The sequence below is a fragment of the Indicator indicator genome, chromosome 41, assembly GCF_027791375.1.
Source record: "Indicator indicator isolate 239-I01 chromosome 41, UM_Iind_1.1, whole genome shotgun sequence".
Taxonomy (NCBI): Eukaryota; Metazoa; Chordata; class Aves; order Piciformes; family Indicatoridae; genus Indicator; species Indicator indicator.
The window spans coordinates 726,850-747,899 of record NC_072050.1 but is presented as its reverse complement, the minus strand read 5'-3'; the positions used below and the strand labels follow the sequence as shown (position 1 = coordinate 747,899).

Here is a 21,050-nt window from a genome sequence, read left to right as displayed (position 1 = left end):
CTCTGCTCGTGGATGCGCTGGTGGGTGCTGGGGGTGGGGGGAGGAAAGGAGGGCGGTGGGTGGGAGGGGTGGACGTGGTGGGTCGCTGGGGGAGCACAGAGCCCCCAGCTCTGCCGCGTCCACATGTTCCTTGAGCACCTCCGGGGATGGTGACTCCATGTCTGTACCTGTGTGTACCTCCAGCTCCAGGCTCGGGGGTGGGGGGAAGAGCAGAGCACAGCAAAGCATCTGTGCCAGGGCTGCCAGGCGCATCCCACCCTCCCTGCACGCTGGCACCGTGGGACAGCCAGCGTGGCACCCCCAGGCAGGGGCAGCACCCACGAGGCCTCCACAGCGCCCAGCACCCACAGGCTTTCCCTCCTTTCTCGGCAGAGTGGGCACCCCGGGGTGCTGGCAGGGACCATGATGGACCTGAAGGTGGACGAGGAGGAGGTGGACAGTGGGCAGCCGGTGAGCATCCAGGCCTTTGCCAGCAGCTCCACCCTCCATGGGCTCTCTCACATCTTCTCCTACGAGCGGCTGTCGCTGAAGCGCGTGGTCTGGGCACTCTGCTTCCTGGGCTCCCTGGCACTGCTGGCCCTGGTCTGCACCAACCGCATCCAGTACTACTTCCTCTACCCCCACGTCACCAAGCTGGACGAGGTGGCAGCCACCAGGTTGACCTTCCCTGCTGTCACCTTCTGCAACCTCAACGAGTTCCGCTTCAGCCGGGTGACCAAGAACGACCTGTACCACGCCGGCGAGCTGCTCGCCCTGCTCAATAACAGGTGAGTGCCAGGGCGCCCCGGGCAGTGCCTCTGTGCGCCACGGGAGGTCACCAGGCGGCTCCAGCACCACAGCATGCGGGACAGCAGCAGCTGGAGGGTTGCACTCCATGAGCGGCAGGCAGCACCTCCTTAGTCTCCAGGAGGAAGCAGATCCCAAGTCAGTTCGGCTCCGAGGCTGGACGTGGCCTCTCCGTGGCAGCACCAGAAGCCACCAGGTCAGGTCACTGCTCCTGGGTGTGTGGCAGCACTCTGGACTGCTCTGGATGGATCCATGCCCAGAGCTTCCCCTCCCCATGTGTGGCACATCCAGCAAATTCAGAACCACCCTGGGGTGGCTGCAAGGTGGAACCAGCACCCACTGCTCCAGGACCATGTCCTGGGTGCCTGGCACACACAGTGAGGTGAGGGATGCCAGCAGGTGAAGCCACTGAGCATCACCCACACACCAGGAGCTGAGGTCAGTGCCAGTCCTTGGGCCATGGGACTCTGCAGTGGCAGAGTTCCTGGGGAAGCCTCTTGCCCACCCTCCATAGTCCATGCCCATGGCTGCAGCAGCTCTGTGGTGCCACCAAACCACTGCCATGAGCCTGCTGCTGGCACCAAGGTGAGTCCCTGCCCATTTGGCAAGGGGCTTCACCACTGCCACCACTCATGGTCCAGGGAGGGGTTTGCAGCCACGAGGGCTGGTGCTGAGACTCAGCACATTCAGACCACATCCTGGCAAAGCCACCAGCTGCATCCATGATGGCACCAAAGGCACCAGGCAGGCAGCTGGGCTGGCCTCAGCCAGGGCTGGTGCTGCAGGACCAGTTCTGGGACAAGAGGGATAGGTTTGGTACTACTGCTGGGCATCTCCTCCTCCTTGCCCATCTTCCTGCCACCTCTCACACAGTGCCTCTGGGCCCCTTTGTGCTGTTGAATCCTCTGAAGATGCCACCTGGGACGCTGCTGAGCCCACACTGGGGCAGCAGTAGCTCATGTGAAGTCCCAAAGGGCTGGCAGCAGCCACCACCATCAGGCCTGATCTTCTGCCTGCCCTTCCCCACTCAGATATGAGATCCCAGACACCCAGACCGCCGACGAGAAGCAGTTGGAGATCCTGCAGGACAAAGCAAACTTCAGGAACTTCAAACCCAAACCTTTCAACATGCTGGAGTTCTATGACCGGGCAGGACACGACATCAGGGAGATGCTTCTGTCCTGCTTCTTCCGTGGGGAGCAGTGCACCCCAGAAGACTTCAAAGTGGTGAGTGCCCTCGAGGCATGGCTCCCCCATGCCAGGCAGGGGTTTCAGCTTGGGAAGGAGCAGCAGCATCTCCTCTGAGGGGTGGCCAGGAGATGCCACTGGGTCTTGGTGCACCCCAGGAGCTGCTCAGTGAAGCTGCTCAGGGTCCTCCTCCATGGGCAAAGCTCCCTGGGATCACTTCTCAGTGTTGTGCATGTTGGGTTGGAAACCTTGAGCTGGAGACTGCCCCAGAGTGAGGGGGCACTGGTGGGAAAGCAGAGAGGGAGAGCCACAGCCATGGCTGGTGGGGACCTGAGGGAAGTCCTCAGTGCCTGGGGGAGGCAGGTCCTGGTGGCAGTGAGCAGAGTTGTGCTCCATGGTGGCAGCCTCTCGTGCTGTGACAGGGATCCAGCACACAATGAAGCCTTTATCCTGCAGGCTGCCTCTCCCCATCCAGCTGGGAGTGGAGCAGAGTTGGCTATTTGAGGGCTGCCTGTGAAATTCAGCAGCCAGGGAGGCAGTTCCAGCATGGAGCATGTGGCTCTGTGCTCTGCAGGGTCCCCATCCTCATGCCCAGCTTAGGGATGTCCCTCTCAGGTCTCATACCAATGAGGATGAAGCCACTGAGGCACTGCTTGGGCACCCTCAGAGCTGCTGCCCAGGCCCCAGAACCATTGGAGTAATTTTGATCATCTGCTTTAAAGTCCCTTGCTGGGCTCCTTGCACGGAGCAGTTCCCTGGTGTCAACCACCAGGAGGTTTATTTGTTAAATGGAGGCAAGATGCAGCCTGAAGCTGGCTGGATCCTCTCCAGCAGGGCTGCTGAGCAGGGCTGGGTCCCAGCCTGCCTGTAGCCTCCAGCTGCTTTCCACACCAGGCTCTTCCTGGAGCATGGTCTTGGTGTCTGTGCTGAGCATCCTCAGGGATCCTCATCCCACTCCCTGCCTTCATCCGCTGGGGTCCACATATGCTGCTTTCTGCCTCCCCTCCAACCAGCAAAAGCAAAATAGACTCACAGCTGGGTTGTTATTCCTGTCTGGATTCTCCCTTGCAAGCAGGTTGGGATGATTTAATGGATTTGATTAGAAGAAGCTGGCTCCGTGCTGGATTTCTTTTGCTCTCTGGATTCAGTGGGCAGCCTTGCCCAGGTGCCCACACGTGGGGTGCCAGGAGCTGCCCTGTCCCACTGAGCTGTGTAGGGAACCTTTGTCCTGTCCTTGTGTGGGGGTGTGTGGTGGGAGCCAAGAAGCTTTGAGGGAGGTTTGTTTGATTTTTGGCTCCTTCCTGCTGCTTCGCTGTGCCCTCACACCATGGCTGCCCAGTCTGAGCTGGGCTAGGTGCTGCTCTGGGCCTGGTGGCATTGGTCAAGGCTGGTGGCTGTTGGGGACCCTCAGCTGGTGATGCATCCTCATCCCCTCAGCTCATGTTGCCCCGGTGGGGGTCCAGGGGCTGCATTCCCCTCTGCATTTTGGGAAGCCCCTGTCCGTGCCCAGGCTCGTGGGATGCCCCAAGCTGGTGCTTGTGCAGCCAGCACTGCCCCTCAGAGGAGGAGGCAGGAGTTGGCTGACCATGCCCCTTAGCTGGGCACAGAGAGCAGCCTTTCCAGGGGGCATTCGGGGGGCTGCCCAGACCCCACAGGCTGGGGGGCAGCTGCCTGTGTGCAGGCAGGGGTGGGGGTGCAGGGCCCCTCACTGAGCCTGTCCCCATTGCAAGTGTTTGATTTAGGTGCTGTGGCTTGGAGGAGAGCTGGGGGGTGCTGGGGAAGTGAACTGGGTGGGCTGGGGAAGTGAGGTGGGGGTGCTGGGGAGGAGCGCTGGGGGTGCTGGGGAGGAGCGGCCTGGGGGCGATGCTGGCTGCATGCTGATGCCGGCGCAGGGGCAGCCTCGGCTCTGCCGCCAGCGCCGCGGCCGCCGCCGCCGTTATCTGTCCCCGGCAGAAGGCAGGGCTCGGGGGCAGCCGCGGCGAATGCAGATGAGGAGCTGCCGGAACCCAAACGCCCTGAGTGACAAGGAGGTGCCTCTCGCCCGTGTGCCCCCACCGCCATGCACCCACCCGGGAGCATCCCGGGGGGGGGGGACTGGGCCTCTTCTTCCCCCCCAGCATCGCCCTGCAGCTAGGATAGGATCCCCCAGCAGGCAGTGTCTCGGGGAAGCCCATCCTGGGCTTTTCTTACCTCCTCTTCCATCTTGCGTCATCACCAGGTCACAGCTGGGGGTCCCCTGGCATTGTCCAGCCCCCTGCATCTCCACCCACCCTGGCTGAAGCAGCGCGGGGAGGGGGCTGCTCCCCGGGAGCTGTGTGCAGGATGCTCCAGGGACACAGCTGAGTGGGCTTTGGATTCCTTCCAAACAGGGGAACGAACCCCCTGAGAAGACCCAGGGGGAAGCAGCTGGGCACATCCCAGCTCTGCCCTGGCTCTTCACAGTCCCTCCAGCACCATGGAGGTGTCTGGCACCCACCAGAGCTGCCCCAGCCCAGCGCTGCAGGAGGACACCAAGCAGGGTGCAGCCACCTCCTGTCTCCAGCCCTCAAAGCCTGGCATGACCTGAAAGCCATGAGGAGCAAACATGAGGCCTGAGGCAGCAGGGCCATGGGCTGGGGATGTCCTCACCACTGGGGCTGTGCTCAGAGCCTCACAGGGCTGCTCCCAGGGCTGGCAGGGGAGCAGCTGCCCAGGCACCCTGTGCGGGGCAGAGCCTCATCCTGGCTGTTGCCTGCGTCTCAGGGCTGTGCTCATTGGCGGCAGAGATCAATGCCTCACACTTGCTGCTCCATTATTTATGAGCCGGGGGTGTTGCAGCCCTCCCTGCCGGGATGTGTGGCCCCAGCAGCTCCCAGCAGGCGTTTCCCCTCCCTCCCCTGGAGCCCTGCTCGGCCCCCAGCGAAGTGAGGGCTCAGCAGTTCTGTCTCCAGCCTCCAAACCCTATTCGTTTTCTTCCCTTCTCAGGGAAAAAGGAGACAGCCAGAGGCTAAGCTTCCTCTCCATACCCTCGTGTGGCCTGAGGGACAGGAATTGGGGCTGCCCCCTCTCCCCTTCCCCATCGTTAAAGCTCAGGATGATGTCTCCTGCTCATGAAGCCTCTTTCTGGGGGTTGGTGCAGCCAGAGCTGAAGGGAGCAGCCACAAAGTGCATTTGCAGCTTTTCCTTCTCACAACCATCAAACCTGCCCTGGGGGAGAGCCACATCCCCACCTCCTGTCACCCCCCTGCTGCAGGGCTCAGGGCTGGGGGGTGCAGGGGTAGGGGGGCACTAATCTAGGAGCCAGGAGCCCCGGGGCAGAGTGCAGGGCAGGGCCTCCATCGACTGCAGAGGATTTAAGACCTCTGGAGCATTTCCATGAGGCTCCAGGGTTGAGCTGGCACGGGGGAGAATTGAGTTTGACAGGGAGATGATGGCACTGCCTCTGCCATTGGATTCTGCCTCCTCTCTGCCCTGGGAACACAGAGTGCAGGGAGGAAGGGCAAGGCAGGGAGCAGGGAAGGTCTGGAGCATGTCCCAGCAAACCCTGACCACATTCCTCCTCTCCTCCTTATTCCCATAATAATAATGGATCCAGTAGCATCTCACTGCACTCCCCTGGCACCTTGGTGAACCCCACTGGACCCCACCAGATCCTGCTGTGTCCCTCTGCACCCTTCTATGCCCCTCTGCACCCTTCTGTGCCCCCTCTAGCCTGCCAACCCCCAAAGCATGACCCTTTGCACCCCCCCAAAGCCTCTCTGCACCCCCTGAGCTCCCTGCCTAGCTCACAGCCCACCTTGCTCCAGCTGCTGTGTTTTGGGGGTCAGCTCCTGACACCCCAGGAACACCCAAGCTTTCCCCACCCCCAAGCCCCCCTCATGCTACTCAAACCTGCCCTGCTGCTGGGTGCTGAGCTGTCCTGCAGCACGTCTGGGAGCTCAGAGGGAGGTGTGTGTTGGTCCTCAGCCAGGGCATGCTGCTGGTTTCCCTCCTCTACCTCAACCCTCAGCTCCACAGAACCCCCCCAGCACCCACCCAGGTGTCCAGCCCACGGCACCCCACGGCCCTGCAGGGAGCTGCAGCAGTCACAAGCCCAGGAAGCCTGCAGGGAGGCAGCAGAGCTCCCCCACGGTGCAGTGTCAGTGGATAATCACAGAGCTGGAGTGCAAAGCATCTCCAGCACAGCTGGAGAGCCTGGGCATGGGAATTATGGATACCCAGATATTTCCTGGAGCTCCAGACACCTCACAAACAAACGACCTGAGCCCTCCAGGCTCTGAAGAGACAGCCTGGGGGCCAGGGGAAGGGGCAGATGCTCTCCACAGCTCCCTGGAAGTAGGTTGCAGTGAGGTGGGGATTGGTCTCTTCTTTCTAGTGTCAGGTGATAGAAGGAGAGGAAATGGCCTCAAGTTGTGCCAGAGGAGATTTAGGTTGGCCATGAGGAAAATTTTCTGTCCTGCAGGAGTGGTCAGGCACTGGCACAGGCTGCCCAGGGTGGTGGTGGAGTCCCCATCCCTGGAGGTGTTCCAGAGTCCTGTGGCCATGGCAGCTGGGGACAGGGTTTGGTGGCCATGGTGGGGTTGGGTTGCTGGTCAGACCTGATGCTCTTGGAGGCCTTTTCCAGCAGAAACAATTCCATAATTGTAGGATTCTAGGACTCAACAGAGAGCTAGGAGGATGATGAAGGGACTTGAACATCTCTGCTATGAAGAAAAGACTGAGAGGCTTAGGGCTGTTGAGTCTGGAGAAGTCTCTGAATATCTGGGGGTGGGGGTCAGGATGAAGGTGCCAGGCTCTGTTTGGTGGTGCCCAGGGACAAGGAACAAGGGGCACAAGCTGGAGCACAGGAGGTTCCACCTCAACATGAGGAGAAGCTGCTTTGATGTGAGGGTGCTGAAGCCCTGGAGCAGGCTGCCCAGAGAGGCTGCGGAGTCTCTGGAGACTCAAAACCCACCTGGGTGTGTTCCTGGGTGACCTGTGCTGGGTGATCCTGCTCTGGCAGGGGGCTGAGCTGCCCTAACTTTCTGTGATTTTATGATTCTATGGCTCCTCAGGGCTGCCCCATCACTACCAACCCCCCAGATCAGGGCTGCCCCATCCCTGCCATCCTCCCAGCTTGATGCTGCCCCATCCCTGCCATCCTCCCAGCTCGGTGCTGCCCCATCCCTGCCATCCTCCCAGCTTGGTGCTGCCCCATCCCTGCCAACCTCCCAGCTCAGTGCTGCCCCATCCCTGCCATCCTCCCAGCTCAGTGCTGCCCCATCCCTGCCATCCTCACAGCTTGGTGCTGCCCCATCCCTGCCATCCTCCCAGCTCAGTGCTGCCCCATCCCTGCCATCCTCCCAGCTTGATGCTGCCCCATCCCTGCCATCCTCCCAGCTCGGTGCTGCCCCATCCCTGCCATCCTCACAGCTTGGTGCTGCCCCATCCCTGCCATCCTCCCAGCTCAGTGCTGCCCCATCCCTGCCATCCTCTCAGCTCAGTGACACCCTTAGGTGTCATGCCAAAAGCTTAAAACTTCCCAGATGCACCTCAGGCCATTCCTGCTCCTCTTGAGATGCCTTTACACATAAAGAATCATTAGGCAATGAATTATTAATTATTATTAATAATCTTTAATGGCATCTGTGGGTGCTGAGGAGATGAGAAAGCTTTCAAGTGCTGCCCGAAGGTGAGGATGCCACAGCTGTGGGTAGGGTGCCCTGCCAGGTGTGCCCCACAAATGCTGGCCCCCAGGGCAGCTGCAGGCTGTGAATGCAGCCCCAGACCTCCACCAGAATGTGAGAGCTTTCCAGACTGTTCCTCTTTAACCTGCCTTGGGTCTACACCCAGGGCCAGGCTGAGTACCAGCAAGGCACAGAGAATGGTTTAGGTTGGATGAGACCTTAAAAATCATCCAGCTCCAACCCCCTGCCATGAGCAGGGACACCTCCCACCAGCCCAGGTTGCTCAAAGCCTCATCCAGCCTGGCTGTGAACACTTCCAGGCTTGGAACCTCCACAGCTTCTCTGGACAACCTGTTCCAGTGCCTCACCACCCTCATGGGGAAGAATTTCCTCCTCATGTCCCATCTCAGTCCAGCTTCTTCCAGTCTGAAGCCATCAGCCCTTGTCCTGTCACCCCAAGCCTTTGTCACAAGTCCCTCTCCAGCTCTGGAGCCCCTTCAGGTACTGGAAGGTTGATCTAAGGTCTCCTTGGAGCCTTCTCTTCTCCAAGCTGCGCATCCCCAACTGTCTCCTGGCTCCTTTGCCAGCTGTGGGCATTTCAGATTCTGCCCAGGAAACCTCCTGGTGCCACTTCCCTTCTCTCTGCAGGGGCAGAAGAGAGGAGCAGGCAGGAAGAAGCTGGAGCAAAGAGGAGGCAGGTCCCCTGAGCATGCAGAGCTGTGCAGGATGGAGAGCTGTGGGAATTAACTGCCTCAGAGCATTTTGCCTTGGTTTTAATTTCTCTGCCTTTTTTTTTATAGAGGCTTTTGGTTTCTTGCCTGCAGAGAGGTTGGCTGGAGCCAGGGCTCTCTGAGCAGGAGGCATCACTGCAATTCCTGCAACAGCATCACTTGGGGAGCTCCTCACCAGCACAGGCTCTTAATTATTCATGCAGGCCTTGACACTTGGAGATTAGAGCCTTTCATTTGTGGTTTTGTTGGGCTTTTTTTTGTTGTTTGTTTTTTTTTTTCTTTTTTTTTTTTAGGGATTATTTATTATTCTAGTTTTGCTGTGTGGAGGGTTTGGTGCCCTGGCAGCCAGGCTCTTACTGTAAGGATGGAGATGGGGCAGGGAACTGGGGAGGGGGCAGAGGATGATGATGGGTGAGGGGTGGTGAGGGGCAGGGAACTGATTGGTGATGGGGCAGCAGGTTAGTGATGGGGCAGGGGGAGACTTGGGGGAAGGGGATTGGTGATGAGGCAAGGGGACAGTGATGGGGCAGAGGGCATCCCTTGCACCCCATCAGGGGTTTTGAGCTCCTTGCTGCTCCCCCAGCAGCCCCCCAGACCAGTCCAGCCAGAGGGAGACCCCTGGGGCTGTGTAAGCCCCCTGCTGGGATGAGATTAGATGTGGGGAGCGTGGCCTGAGCCAGGGAAGGCAGTGAGGGAGGCAGCAGGACACAGCTCCTGTGCCCCCTGCCAGTGAAAGCCTCAGCTCAGAGCCCTGCCACAGGCTGCCTCTCAGAAGCAATTGCAGCCTGCTCCTGGGTGCAGGGAACAGGAAAAGCATCAGGATAGTGTCCACAGAGCACTCCCAGCAGGGCAGGAGGAGTCAGCACTGACCCAGGGACCTCTCCAGGGGCACCAGCAGGAAGGGAATCACCCAGAAGGCTCTCAGCATTGCAAACTGGTTTGAGCATTTAGAGCAGAGCAAGGATTGCCCCCCTGGACTGGGCACTGGGGAGGCCACAGCTGGAATCCTGGGGTCAGTTCTGGGCACCTCACTCCGAGAAGGACATTGAGGGGCTGAAGAAAGTCCAGAGAAGGACAACAAGGCTGGGGAACTATCTGGAGAAGAGGGCTGGTGAGGAGCAGCTGAGGGAGCTGGGGGTGTTCAGCCTGGAGAAGAAGAGGCTGAGGGGAGACCTTCTGGATCTCTGCAAGTCCCTGAGAGCAGGCTGGAGCCAAGTGGGGGTTGGGCTCTTCTGCCAAAGAACAAGGGACAGGATAAGAGGAAAGGCCTGAAGTTGCCCCAGGGGAGATGTAGGTTGGACATGAGGAGGAATTTCTCCACTGAAAGGGATCTCAAAGCTTGGCACAGGCTGCCCAGGGAGGTGGCTGAGTCCCCATCCCTGGAGGTGTTCAAAGATGCTGAGATGTGGTGCTGAGGGCCACGGGTCAGCAGCAGTCTTGGTAGAGACTGGAGGGAGGTTGGCCTGGAGGACCTTGAAGGTCTTCTCCAACCAAACCATTTCTGCAATTCAGTGCTTGCAGGAGCCCAAACAGACCAAGAAGGACAAGGTGGCTGTGGGAGATGTCACAGTGGAGGCCTGACAAAAGGACCACTTTGACCACCCATGGAACTGGTGGGGTGGGGAGGTCCCAGCTGAACCCCACCAGAGATCCTGAGGTGGCAAGGCTGCAGGTGGCCTCTGTCCCCAGGGCAGCAGCAGCAGCAGCAGCAGCTCCTCACTGGGCTGGCTGAGAAGTGCTCAGCAGTGCTGGTCCAGAGAAGCTTTGAAAGATTAATGGAGTTTAAATGGAAACGTTTGGAGAGGAGATAAGGCTCATCTGATAGGAACTCACATGGAACAGGGGGAGGCAGGGAGGCCCCAGCTCTGTAATGAAGTCCACTTAGTGCCTTACTCCCCATAATGTGCTCCTCATTAGAGCCCCGGGCTGCAGGTGCTGGGGCTGCAGGGGATGACCTCGGGCAGGGTGGCACCCGGGGGCACCCAACCCTTCCTAAGGTCAGCCAGGGCAGAGCACACCAACCCTGCACAGTCCCCCCAGAAAAGGACCTTCGGTTTCCAACCCTCTGCGCGGGGCAGGGGAGGGACTCCTGCATCACCCAGCAGCGAGGCACCACCGGCGCCCACGGCCGGGGTGGGGCCCCTGGGCGTGGGGTGGAGAGGGGGCGGAGGTAGGGAATAATACAGAAGGGGGGGGGAAAACCACCACCTCCTTTTCACTCATCAGTTTTTCTGCATTAGAATGTGACGTGCTAATCCACTGTGAAGCGTCTAATCTGGGGGATAAAGGGCTGGGATAACACCGGCTGCGCCCGGCGTGGCTGCCGGAGCCAGCGCAGGCAAGGTGGCAGCATCTGATAAGGGGCAGCAAGGATTAGTCCCAGCCGAGATCCTGGCTGCCCAGGCGATCCCATCTTGCTCAGCCTGCCCCAATGCTGCCCCCTCCTTCTCAGGGCTTGGGAAGGGATCTGGAGCCCCCCAGAGCCGTCCCGAAGCAGCTCATCCTGACCAGTTCTAGTGCCCCCAACACGAGAAGGATATGGAACTGTTGGGGAGGGTCCAGAGGAGGCCAGGAGGATAAACAGAGGGGTGGATAACCTTCCCTGCAGGCAGGCTGAGCTGGGGCTGTTCAGCCTGGAGAAGAGAAGGCTCCAGGGAGACCTCAGAGCAGCTTCCAGTGCCTGAAGGGGCTGCAGGAGAGCTGGGGAGGGACTTGGGACAAGGGCTGGGAGTGACAGGACGAGGGACAATGGCTTTGAGCTGGGAGAGGGCAGATTGAGACTGGAGAGGAGGAAGAAATTGTTGAGAGTGAGGGTGGGGAGACACTGGAACAGGTTGCCCAGGGAGGTTGTGGCATCACCACCCCTGTAGGTGTTCAGGAACCGTTGGCCATGGCACCTGGGGCCGTGGCTTGGTGGCCATGGTGGGGTTGGGTTGCTGCTGGGACTGGATGGTCTCAGAGAGCTTTTCCAGCTCAAACAATTCCATGAATCTGTGTATGGGCAGGAGATGATGCAGGCAGCCCAGCTCAGCCAGGCCCTTGGCAGGGGCCAGCAGCTCCCTGGTACCACACGGAGCAGGTCCAGCTCCCGAGGCTCTTCCTGCGACAGCCTCCCCGGGGCCGGGCTGCCGCTTGCAGGCCTGGGATAAGGGAGCTTGCAATGTTGTTTTCTCCTCGCCTCCTCGGGGATTGGTTTATCTCTATGAATAACTGCATCCCAGCTTTGATCTCCTCTGCCATTAAAGCGTGACAGGCTGTGAAATGTGCTGTTGCTGCCGTCAAATCCCCCTCCCTCTTCCCCCCCTCCCCCTCCGCCGCCTCCGTGCTCCCCCGCTCCAGGAAACCTCCTTCCCCCGGGCCCGTCACAAGCTGCAGAGCAGCAGAAGTGCCCCAGAACGGTGGCCACATGACACCAGCAGCCAGGAAAAACCAAGGTCCTGCCACCCTCCCTCCTTGCTGAGGCAGGCAGGAGGCCATCCAGCATCATCTCATCAGCCCTGGTCCCCAGCAGCGGGTCGGGGAGCGGTGGCATCGTCCCCAGCACGTGCTGCCATGGGGGCTGATGTCACAGCTAATTATAGCATCCCCCCAGCCCTCTCCCCCACCAAAGCTTTACCTGGGAGAGGGTAAAAATAACTCCTGGTGAAGGAGGAGTTGGAACCAACCCAAGGACTCCTCCAGCATCTCCAAAACTCTTGCCACGAAGCAGGGTGGCACCTTCCTGCCTGCCAGGCGGGGACACAGCCACAGCTTGGCCCCAGTGGTGGAGTCTGGATGGGCTCCCTTGGGTGTTGGTGTCATCAGGACTGTCCCAGGTCACCTTCAGCTCAGCTCAAGTGTCAGCTCTGGGACAGGTGGTGGTAACTGGAGCTGGAGCCACGCTTGTTCCACAGCCCTAGCTGTGGGATGAGTGTGGTCCCAGCTCCCTCCATCAGCTGAGCTGAGCCAGGCAGGGTAATGGCCCCAGCTGATGAAGGGTTTTCATTACAGCATCTCCCTCTGCCTGCTGGAGCTGCTCCCAACAAGACACATTAAACCCTCCCCACACCATGGTTTGGGCTCATTGACACCACCAGGAAATGGCCTGCGGGGCCCCAGGGCAGCACTGCTGACCTGTGAGTGCCCTACCAGGGCACCCAGCTTGCTTCCACAGGACTAATCCAGACCAGTACCCCCAAACCTCATCCCAGGTGAAACCCTGTCCATGGTGCAGCTGCAGCTCATCTCCCAGCAGTCCAGCAGGGTGGAGTTGGAAGGGACCTCTGGAGCTCACCCAGTCCAAGCCCCCTGCTCCAGCAGGGCACCCACAGCAGCTTGCCCAGGGGCACAATGGCCAGGGGGGGTTGGAAGCTCTGCAGAGGAGATTCCACAACCTCTCTGGGCAGCCTGCTCCAGGGCTCTGCCACCCCCCAAAGGGAAGATTTTTTTTGCTTATCAACGGTAAAGACTGGGATGTGACCTGGTCCCTGTGGCACAGTGGTTCCCAGCCACCCAGTCTGCCTCCCTGGTCCCATTTCCCAGGATTAGTTTCCAGCTCAGACTCTCTGGAATGCTCCCCAAAGGCATGACCTTGTTCTCAGCTTTATGAAATTTCATCCAGTGGTGGCTCTGGCTCTGGTCCCCAAGGTCACCCCCACCCTCCCTCCTCCCTGCTGACAGCATCCCTGCCTTGTGGCACATCCCAGTGTCCCTCCTCGACAAGGATCCTAGTGGGAGTACTGAGCTTGGGGAGCTCCAGGATGGCACCCTGAGGGACAATCCAGTGTCACATCTTGGCTGAGGCTGCTCTGTAGGGATTCCTGCCCAGCACACTGATAACTGGAACCAGCTGTCATCTGCACAAGTTTCCTGGTTGTGTTTGCTCACCCAGTTTGGTGGTGCCCATGCCCATGAGCTGGGCTGTGCCTAAGGACTGGGGTCCCCACAGTGCCCAGCAGCCAAGCTGGAGGGCTGGGATGTGCTCCTCACACCCAAGCATCAATCAGAACCTCCTGTCCAGCTCTTGAGCACCAAAGTGCTGCCATATTTAGATGCTGCCTTCCCCTCCCCTGGCAGCCACGGTGCCCAATGGGGCTGCAGATTGCTCTGTGGGCAGCTTGGATGGATGTGGTCTGGGGAAGCTTTTCTGAAGTGCTGAGTGCTGGAAAGAAGCAAACCGCAAGAAAGGGCTGGGCTGCTGCAGGGCTGCAGGCAGGAGATGCCTTCTCTTCCAGCTGCCAGCTCCATCCTACTGCTCTGCACCAGGGCTGCTTCCCTGACAACTTCCCAGGACCTCCACCTCAGCACAAAGCCTGGATGCCATTCCCTGGGAGAAGTCATGGCTACCTGACACCACCATGGACTGGCTGGGCTCTGCAGAAGGAGTCATCACCTGAACCCTGGCAGTGCCCAAATGCTGCCAAGATCAGTGCTGGATTGGAGGAGGACAGACCTTGCACCACTCGGGATGTCGCTTGGCACAGGGAGATGAGCCAGCAGGGACAGGTGCTGCCAGGGCAGGATGAGCATCATGAGAGCTTGGGGACACCATGGGGGCTCCACAGCATCCACCTGCCCTTGCTGGCACCCCCCGAGTGGGCACTGCCTCGGGACGGTGGCACAGGAGCTTTGGGGAAACCTCTGGCTCCAGCTGCCCTGGTGGGGAGCCCAGAGATGCCATATGGCACCTCCGGACACAGCCTGGCACACGGCAGGGAGGCCTGGCTGGAGCTGCCACTCAGGCTGCCAGGGCCGTGGTGCCCGCGGGGAGGATGGAGGAGCAGTGTGGGCATGCAGCAAGGAGGGGAGCCTGGCGTTCCACGGAGCAGGCAGCCTCCCCAGGCACCCCCAAAATCCTATCCCTGAAGACGTTCATGATCAGACTGGATGCGGCCCCGGGCAGCCTGCTGTAGCTGGAGGGGTCCCTGCTGACTGCAGAGGCACAAGAGGACCTTTGAGGGTCCCTTCCCACAAGGTGCAGTCTGTGGCTCTGTGCTTCTGGAGCCGGTGACATCTCTGCTCCGGTGACATCTTGGCTCCCTCCTGCCAGCCGCAGCCGGCCGGTCCCCGGGGACCCGGGGAGCCGGCAGGACCGCCCCTCGCTCCTCCCCCCGGCTCCTCATATCCCCTCCTCACTCCGTGCCCTATGAGCATCCCTCTGCTCCTCTCCCTCCCGCTCACCTCTCCTGCTCCTTGCCCCTTCTCCCTTTTCCTTCTCTGAACTTGCTGCTTCCTCCTTCCCTGCGCTCCCCCAGCCCCTTTCCCCCACGCCTTGAGGAACCAGCTCACCACTGAAGACTTCCAAGCTGTGGCAGGACAGGGACCAGGACCCCCACACCAGAACCAGGATCCCCAAACCAGACCTAAGATACCCACACTGGAGCCAGGATCCCACACTGGAATCAGGATCCCACACTAGAGCCAGGATCCCACACTGGAATCAGGATCCCACACTGGAGCCAGGATCCCACACCAGGACCAGGACCTCCACACCAGGACCAGGACCTCCACACCAGAGCCAGGACCTCCACACTGCACCTGAGCCCCCCCAGCTGAACGATGCCTCTCCAGATCTTCTGCACCATCTCCTTCTCCAGCGAGGAAGGACCAAGAGATGCTGCAGCCACCGAGAGGGCAGAGGACAGGACAGAGGAGTTCTTCTATGGGCAGGAGGAGGATGAAGAGAAGGAGGAAGAGGGCCCAGGGGCAGCCCCGGATTTTGTGACCTTTGCCAGCAGCTGCACACTGCACGGCCTGAGCCACGTCTTCGTGGAGGGCAGCCTGGGTGCCCGCCAGGCTCTGTGGGCTTTGGCCTTCCTCCTCTCCCTCTCTGTCTTCCTCTACCAGGTGGCTGACCGCGTCGCCTACTACCTGGAGTACCACCACGTCTCGCTGCTCCGCGAGGAGGACAGCCCCGAGCTGACCTTCCCCGCGGTCACCTTCTGCAACATCAACCGCGCGCGGCTCTCGCAGCTCAGCCGCCAGGACCTGCTCTACCTGGGGCCCCTGGTTGACTACGAAGCTGGCATGGAGCTGGGCTTCACCCCGGCACAGCCTGGCCCCGGGGAGCAGGAGGAGCCCCTCGATCTCTGGGGCTTCTTTAACCGCACTTGCCACCAGCTGGAGGATATGCTGCTGAGCTGCAGCTATCGGGGCCAGCAGTGCGGCCCCGGGGACTTCGTGGCGGTGAGTAGCCCCAGGGTGGCCAGGCACAGGGAGAAAGCTGCAGCTGGCATCGTGTGGGATCGAGGCCTGACAGGTGCCAGCCCTTGGCAGCTCCCTCAGGGACAGGCTGATGTTCCGGCACTGTCTGCTGGGGACAGCAGTGGCTGAAGTTGTGCCAGGGGAGGTTTAGGTTGGACACGAGGGAAAAATTTCTGTCCTGCAAGAGTGGTCAGGGATTGGCACAGGCTGCCCAGGGAGGTGGTAGAGTTCCCATCTCTGGAGGTGTTCAAGAAACCTGTGGCCATGGCTCTTGGGGTGTGGTTTGGTGCTGGGTTGATGCTGGACTTGATGCTCTTGGGAGGCCTTTTCCAGCCCAAACAGCTCTGTGATTCTGTGGAGTCTGGCTGGTGGAACACAGAGAGCAGCCCCAGGGTTGTGCTTGCAGAGCAGGTGCCTGGCACCTCCATCCTGGCACCGAGTGGTCTGTAACCGCCTGGCCTCAAGTGCCCCTTGCCTGGGCTGGCAGTGGCACAGTGGCACAGAGACCTGTGGGCTGCTGGAGGCGTTGGCTGGAACAGCTGAGGAGGGATGGGGGGGAAGATCCCAACCAGCTCCATCCTTGGAAGGGATGGAGAAGGTGCTGGTGCAGGTCTGGGTGCTGCCATCTCAGGCAGCTGGGGTTGCTGTAGGACCTGGGAGGGGTCGAGGTGCTGTGAACCTGCAAAGTGTCTTCTCCAGGTCCAAGCTGTCCCTGTGCCTCGCTGAGCAAAGCCAAGCTGGACAGCTCCAGCGGTGACAGTCCTGGGGCAGCAGCCTGGCTTGGGTCGTATCTCCAGGCTGGGCACAGCTGTTCCAGAGCTGCTGATGCCAGCCCAGCTCCACGTCGTGGTGCCAGCAGAGGGACCCCAGCCTCAGCCCCACGTCCCCTCCTGCAGGTCTTCACCCGCTACGGGAAGTGCTACACCTTCAACGCGGGGCAGGACGGGAAGCCTCGGCTCATCAGCATGAAGGGAGGCACCGGGAACGGCCTGGAGATCATGCTGGACATCCAGCAGGACGAGTACCTGCCCGTCTGGGGGGAGACAGGTAACCCCCCACCGGCACAGCACCCCTGCCAGCAGGTCTCCTGGGCCACCAGCAGCTCTTGGGGTGCTCCCCAGCCCCTTCCCAGCTCCCCACCCCACGACTCCATGTTCCCCAGGCTCCCTCCTTCCATTTCTCATCACTTCAGGCCCTTTTCTCTCTTTTTACCTCCTTGTCTTTGCTCTTCACCATGGCAACTCCCCATCGGTTCAGACAAGCAGCCATCACTTGTTTATAAATAGAGGCACTTGGCTGCTGCTCCCCGGGTGCTGGAGCAGGGGGGCCAGAGGGGACAAGGACACTGGATAGCAAATGGATGGAGGGAGGGATGGGTGGAGGGATGGGGGAGGGAGGGAGGGAGAGAGGGAGAGAGGGAGGGAGGGAGAGAGGGAGAGAGGGAGGAAGGGAGGGTGGATGGAGGGATGGATGGAGGGAGGGAGGGATGGATGGAGAAAGGGAGGGTGGATGGAGGGAGAGAGGGATGGAGGGATGGACAGAAGGAAGGAGGGATGGGTGGAGGGATGGATGGATGGTGGATGGATGGATGGATGGATGGATGGATGGATGGGGGGAGGGAGGGAGGGAGATGTGAACAAACAAATTTGTCCAGGGGAAGATGAGGGAGAGAGGTGAAGTTTGGCACTGAAGATTAGGGTTCAGGGCCCTGCTCACCACACTTCTCTCTGCTGCAGACGAGACCTCGTTTGAAGCTGGGATCAAGGTGCAGATCCACAGCCAGGACGAGCCCCCTCTGATCGACCAGCTGGGCTTCGGGGTGGCTCCTGGCTTCCAGACCTTTGTGTCCTGCCAGGAGCAGCGGGTAGGGACTGGGGGGGTCTGGGATGCTCCCCCTCGCCCTGCGCTGTGGGACACCAAACCCCATCCCCATCCCTCTGCGTCGGGCGGAGAGGGGGACTCGGCCCTGGGGACCTCCACAGTGAGGAGGGTGTTTGTCCCCCCAGCAGCTGGGGGCCTTCTCTTCTCACTCCTGGCTTCTGCCCCTCCCCAGCTCATCTACCTGCCGCCTCCCTGGGGCGACTGCAAGGCCGTGGTGGGCGACTCGGAGTTCTACGACACCTACAGCATCACCGCCTGCCGCATCGACTGCGAGACTCGCTACCTGGTGGAGAACTGCAACTGCCGCATGGTCCACATGCCAGGTGAGCCTCACACCCGGCCCCGGGCCCCCTGCCCCCGGCACAGCCCCCCCAGCAGCCCTCCCTTTGTGTCTCCTGCAGGAGATGCCCCTTACTGCACCCCCGAGCAGTACAAGGAGTGCGCGGACCCGGCCCTAGGTGAGGCTGCCCAGCCCTGCGGTGCCAAGGAGCTGCAGGGGTTGGGGCTCTCCCCTTCTTCACCTCCCTCTCCCCTTCTTCACCTCCCTCTCCCCTTCTTCACCTCCCTCTCCCCCTCTTCACCTCCCTCTCCCCCTCTTCACCTCCCTCTCCCCTTCTTCACCTCCCTCTCCCCTCTTCACCTCCCTCTTCCCCTCTTCACCTCCCTCTCCCCCTCTTCACCTCCCTCTCCCCCTGCCCAGATTTCCTGGTGGAGAAGGACAATGAGTACTGTGTCTGCGAGATGCCCTGCAACGTCACTCGCTACGGCAAGGAGCTCTCCATGGTGAAGATCCCCAGCAAGGCCTCTGCCAAGTACCTGGCCAAGAAGTACAACAAGTCGGAGCAGTACATCGGGTAACAGGCAGCACCGGGATGGCACTGGGCTGGCACTGGGCTGGAACTGGGCTGGCACTGGCCTGGTATCAGGCTTGCGTTGGGCTTGAACCAGGCTGGCATTGGGCTTGCACCAGGCTTGCACTGGGCTGGCATCAGGCTGGCACCAGGCTGGCACCAGGCTGGCACCGGGCTGGCACTGGGCTGGCATTGGGCTTGCACTGGGCTTGCACCAGGCTGGCACCAGTCTGGTACTGGGCTGGCATTGGGCTTGCACCAGGCTGGCATCGGGCTGGCACCAGGCTGGTAGCAGGCTGGCACCTTGTCCCTCCATCCCAAAGCTCAGCCTGCTGATGCCTCGTTCCCAGATCCATAGAACAGATTGGACTGGAAGGGACCTTCAAGATCCTCCAGTTCCAACCTTCCTCCAGCCCAGCCTGGCCTTGAACAGCTCCAGGCAGGGAGCAGCCACAGCCTCCCTGGGCAGCCTGTGCCAGAGTCTCCCCAGCCCCACTCTCCAGAATCTCTTCCTCATCTCCAGACTCAGTTTCTGCTCCACAAGCCTGGAACTGTTCCTCCTGTCCTGTCACTCTGCAGGGAGAACATCCTGGTGCTGGACATCTTCTTCGAGGCCCTCAACTACGAGACGATAGAGCAGAAGAAGGCTTACGAGGTCGCCGGCCTGCTGGGTGAGCCTGGCCCCAGCCATGGAGGTGCTCTGCTGCTGGTGCCCTCCACCAGGGCTCTGCTCTGCTCCCCTGGCACTAGGCTGTGCCACCGGCGTGGATGCAGAGCGAGCAGCCCGGTGCCAAGGGCATGAGTTCTGCCCTTCCTCTGCCCCCTCTGCCACCAGACTCGTGCCCCCCTGATGGCTTCCCTCTGCCCTGCAGGTGACATTGGGGGCCAGATGGGACTCTTCATCGGGGCCAGCATCCTCACCGTGCTGGAGCTCTTCGACTATGCCTACGAGGTGAGTGTCTCTGCCACCCCACGGCTGCCCAAGGTGCCCACACTGCCCTGCAGCAGCACCAGGCTGGTGTGGCACAGAGGGGAGCTGACTGCTGGGCCCTGCAGGTGATAAAGCACCGACTGTGCCGGGGGGGCAAGTGCCACAAGAGCCACAAGAGGAGCAACTCGGACAAGGGCGTCACGCTCAGCATGGACGACGTCAAGCGCCACGTGAGTGCCAGCTGTGCCACCCAGGGGAGATGCTGCTCCCCCCCTGCCAGCTCAGCAGCTGCCCCAGATGCGTGGTGGGCTGGGAGGGGGTCATCGCTTCGGGCAGCACTTGGGGGGCAGTGACTCCTCCGTCCTCTGCCCACAGAATCCCTGTGAGAGCCTGCGGGGGCACCCGGCTGGCATGACCTACACAGCCAACATCCTACCTCACCACCCAGCCCGGGGCACCTTTGAGGACTTCACCTGCTAACCGACGTCTGGATGTAGAACCTGAGCTACCAAAGCCCTCTGGAGAGCTGCCCTGCTCCCTGCCAGTGCCAGCGGAGAGAGAGACATCCAAGGGGACCTTGCTCCTCGCCACGGTGGGACACGGACACGAGCAGGAGCCTGGGATTTGGGGGGGGGGCAGGCAGTGGGGTCACGCTGGAACCCCCCACGGCAGCTGCTCCAGGCCTGCCCTGCTCGCTCAGAGACTCGAGGAGGCTCCAGCCCCAGCCACCCTCCAAGGGTGGGGAGCGACACGCACAGCGGGCAGGGGGCACAGGCCTGCCCCTCCCCTGCCCTCCGCTCCTCTCGGCCTTTTTAACTCGAAACCCAGAAGCCAAGAAGAAGCAACTGCCCGGCCACAGAGCCTCCATCCACAGCCCTGTCCGTCTGTCTGTCCGTTGTCTCCATGCTCATCCTGCTCCAGCCCCTTGGCCGGTGCTTGCTGGGACTGCTGTGCCCGGCAGGAGGGAGCAGCCAGGAGCCCCATGGCTGTGCCAGGAAGGACGGAGCAGCCAGGAGCCCCACGGCTGTGCCAGGCAGGCAGGGCAGTGGAACTGGCAGTCCCGGGAGAGCTTTGCTGTCCTCTGGAGCTGTGGTGGCCTGCAGCCCACCCTGGCCTGGGCACTCCTGGGCACCCCTTGGGCATGAAGAAGGGACACCTCCACCTCTCCAAAACGTCTTCCTCGTCACCCTGGCCCGGTGCCAGTGATGCCCAGGCACCGAGCTTACTGGCACCAGAAGGAGTTTGGTTAGGGGTTGTCACCTTGGCACTGAAGATCCCAGCACCCAGGCATGCTCCCTTGGCCATGCCAGGTGTGGTCTCCCTGCCCATCCCTCCTGGGCTCCACACAGCCTGGCCAGTGCCAGCCCTGCCCCACAGCCCCTCCTGTGCCCAGGAAACCTGGAGCTGCCCCGTGCAGTGCCCCCAGGAACAGCCATGCTCGGGGAGCAAGGCGGAAAGCAAGCTCTGTGCCCCCCTTTTGGCTGCAGCCCCCAGCCTGGCTCCCCACGAGGGGCAGCCCCATGGCACCACTCTGGCCAGGGGTGGTATCCCCAGCACCAAGAGGGCTCACAGGGTGGGGGACACCCCAAGGCACAGGGTGCTCTGGTCCCCAGCACCACATGCTCCCACCCCACCCAACCACCCCGAGAGCAGCTGCCCCCCGGGCACCACAGGCCCTGGGCATCTCGGGGGCACCCTCTGGCTCACTGCCTGGGGACTGCCTCTGCTCCTCCCGTCGCTGCCCTCTCCCTGGCACACAGAGACCTGCCCTGGCAGCCAGGGTGTGGCTGGCACTGGCCAAGTCTCTGCTGCCCAGGCCGCTCTGAGGTCAGTGGAAATTGCCCCCCCCCAGCCC

The 21,050-nt window shown here is 61.2% G+C and overlaps 1 protein-coding gene across 2 annotated transcripts; it reads left to right on the top strand.

Moving 5' to 3' along the window:
• The first annotated feature begins 402 nt into the window (after window positions 1-402).
• Window positions 403-19,675, top strand: ASIC1 (acid sensing ion channel subunit 1). 2 transcript variants are annotated; one of them, XM_054397109.1, is made up of 11 exons: window positions 403-767; window positions 1,818-2,013; window positions 16,429-16,579; window positions 17,269-17,396; window positions 17,586-17,736; window positions 17,815-17,871; window positions 18,114-18,267; window positions 18,844-18,935; window positions 19,137-19,216; window positions 19,321-19,425; window positions 19,571-19,675. In XM_054397109.1, the coding sequence occupies exons 1-11, from the start codon at window positions 403-405 to the stop codon at window positions 19,673-19,675; spliced, it is 1,584 nt and encodes a 527-aa protein (XP_054253084.1). The 2 variants fall into 2 exon arrangements, with proteins under 2 accessions (XP_054253084.1, XP_054253083.1); XM_054397108.1 differs by lacking the exons at window positions 403-767; window positions 1,818-2,013 and adding an exon at window positions 14,888-15,514.
• Window positions 19,676-21,050: the final 1,375 nt, after the last annotated feature.

Coding starts and splice junctions, on each gene's coding strand:
- ASIC1 (XM_054397108.1), top strand. CDS start 14,888: ATGCCTCTCCAGATCTTCTGCACCATCTCCTTCTCCAGCGAGGAAGGA. Junction 18,936..19,136: donor CGAGGTCGCCGGCCTGCTGG/GTGAGCCTGGCC, acceptor TCTGCCCTGCAG/GTGACATTGGGGGCCAGATG. Junction 19,217..19,320: donor TCTTCGACTATGCCTACGAG/GTGAGTGTCTCT, acceptor TGGGCCCTGCAG/GTGATAAAGCACCGACTGTG.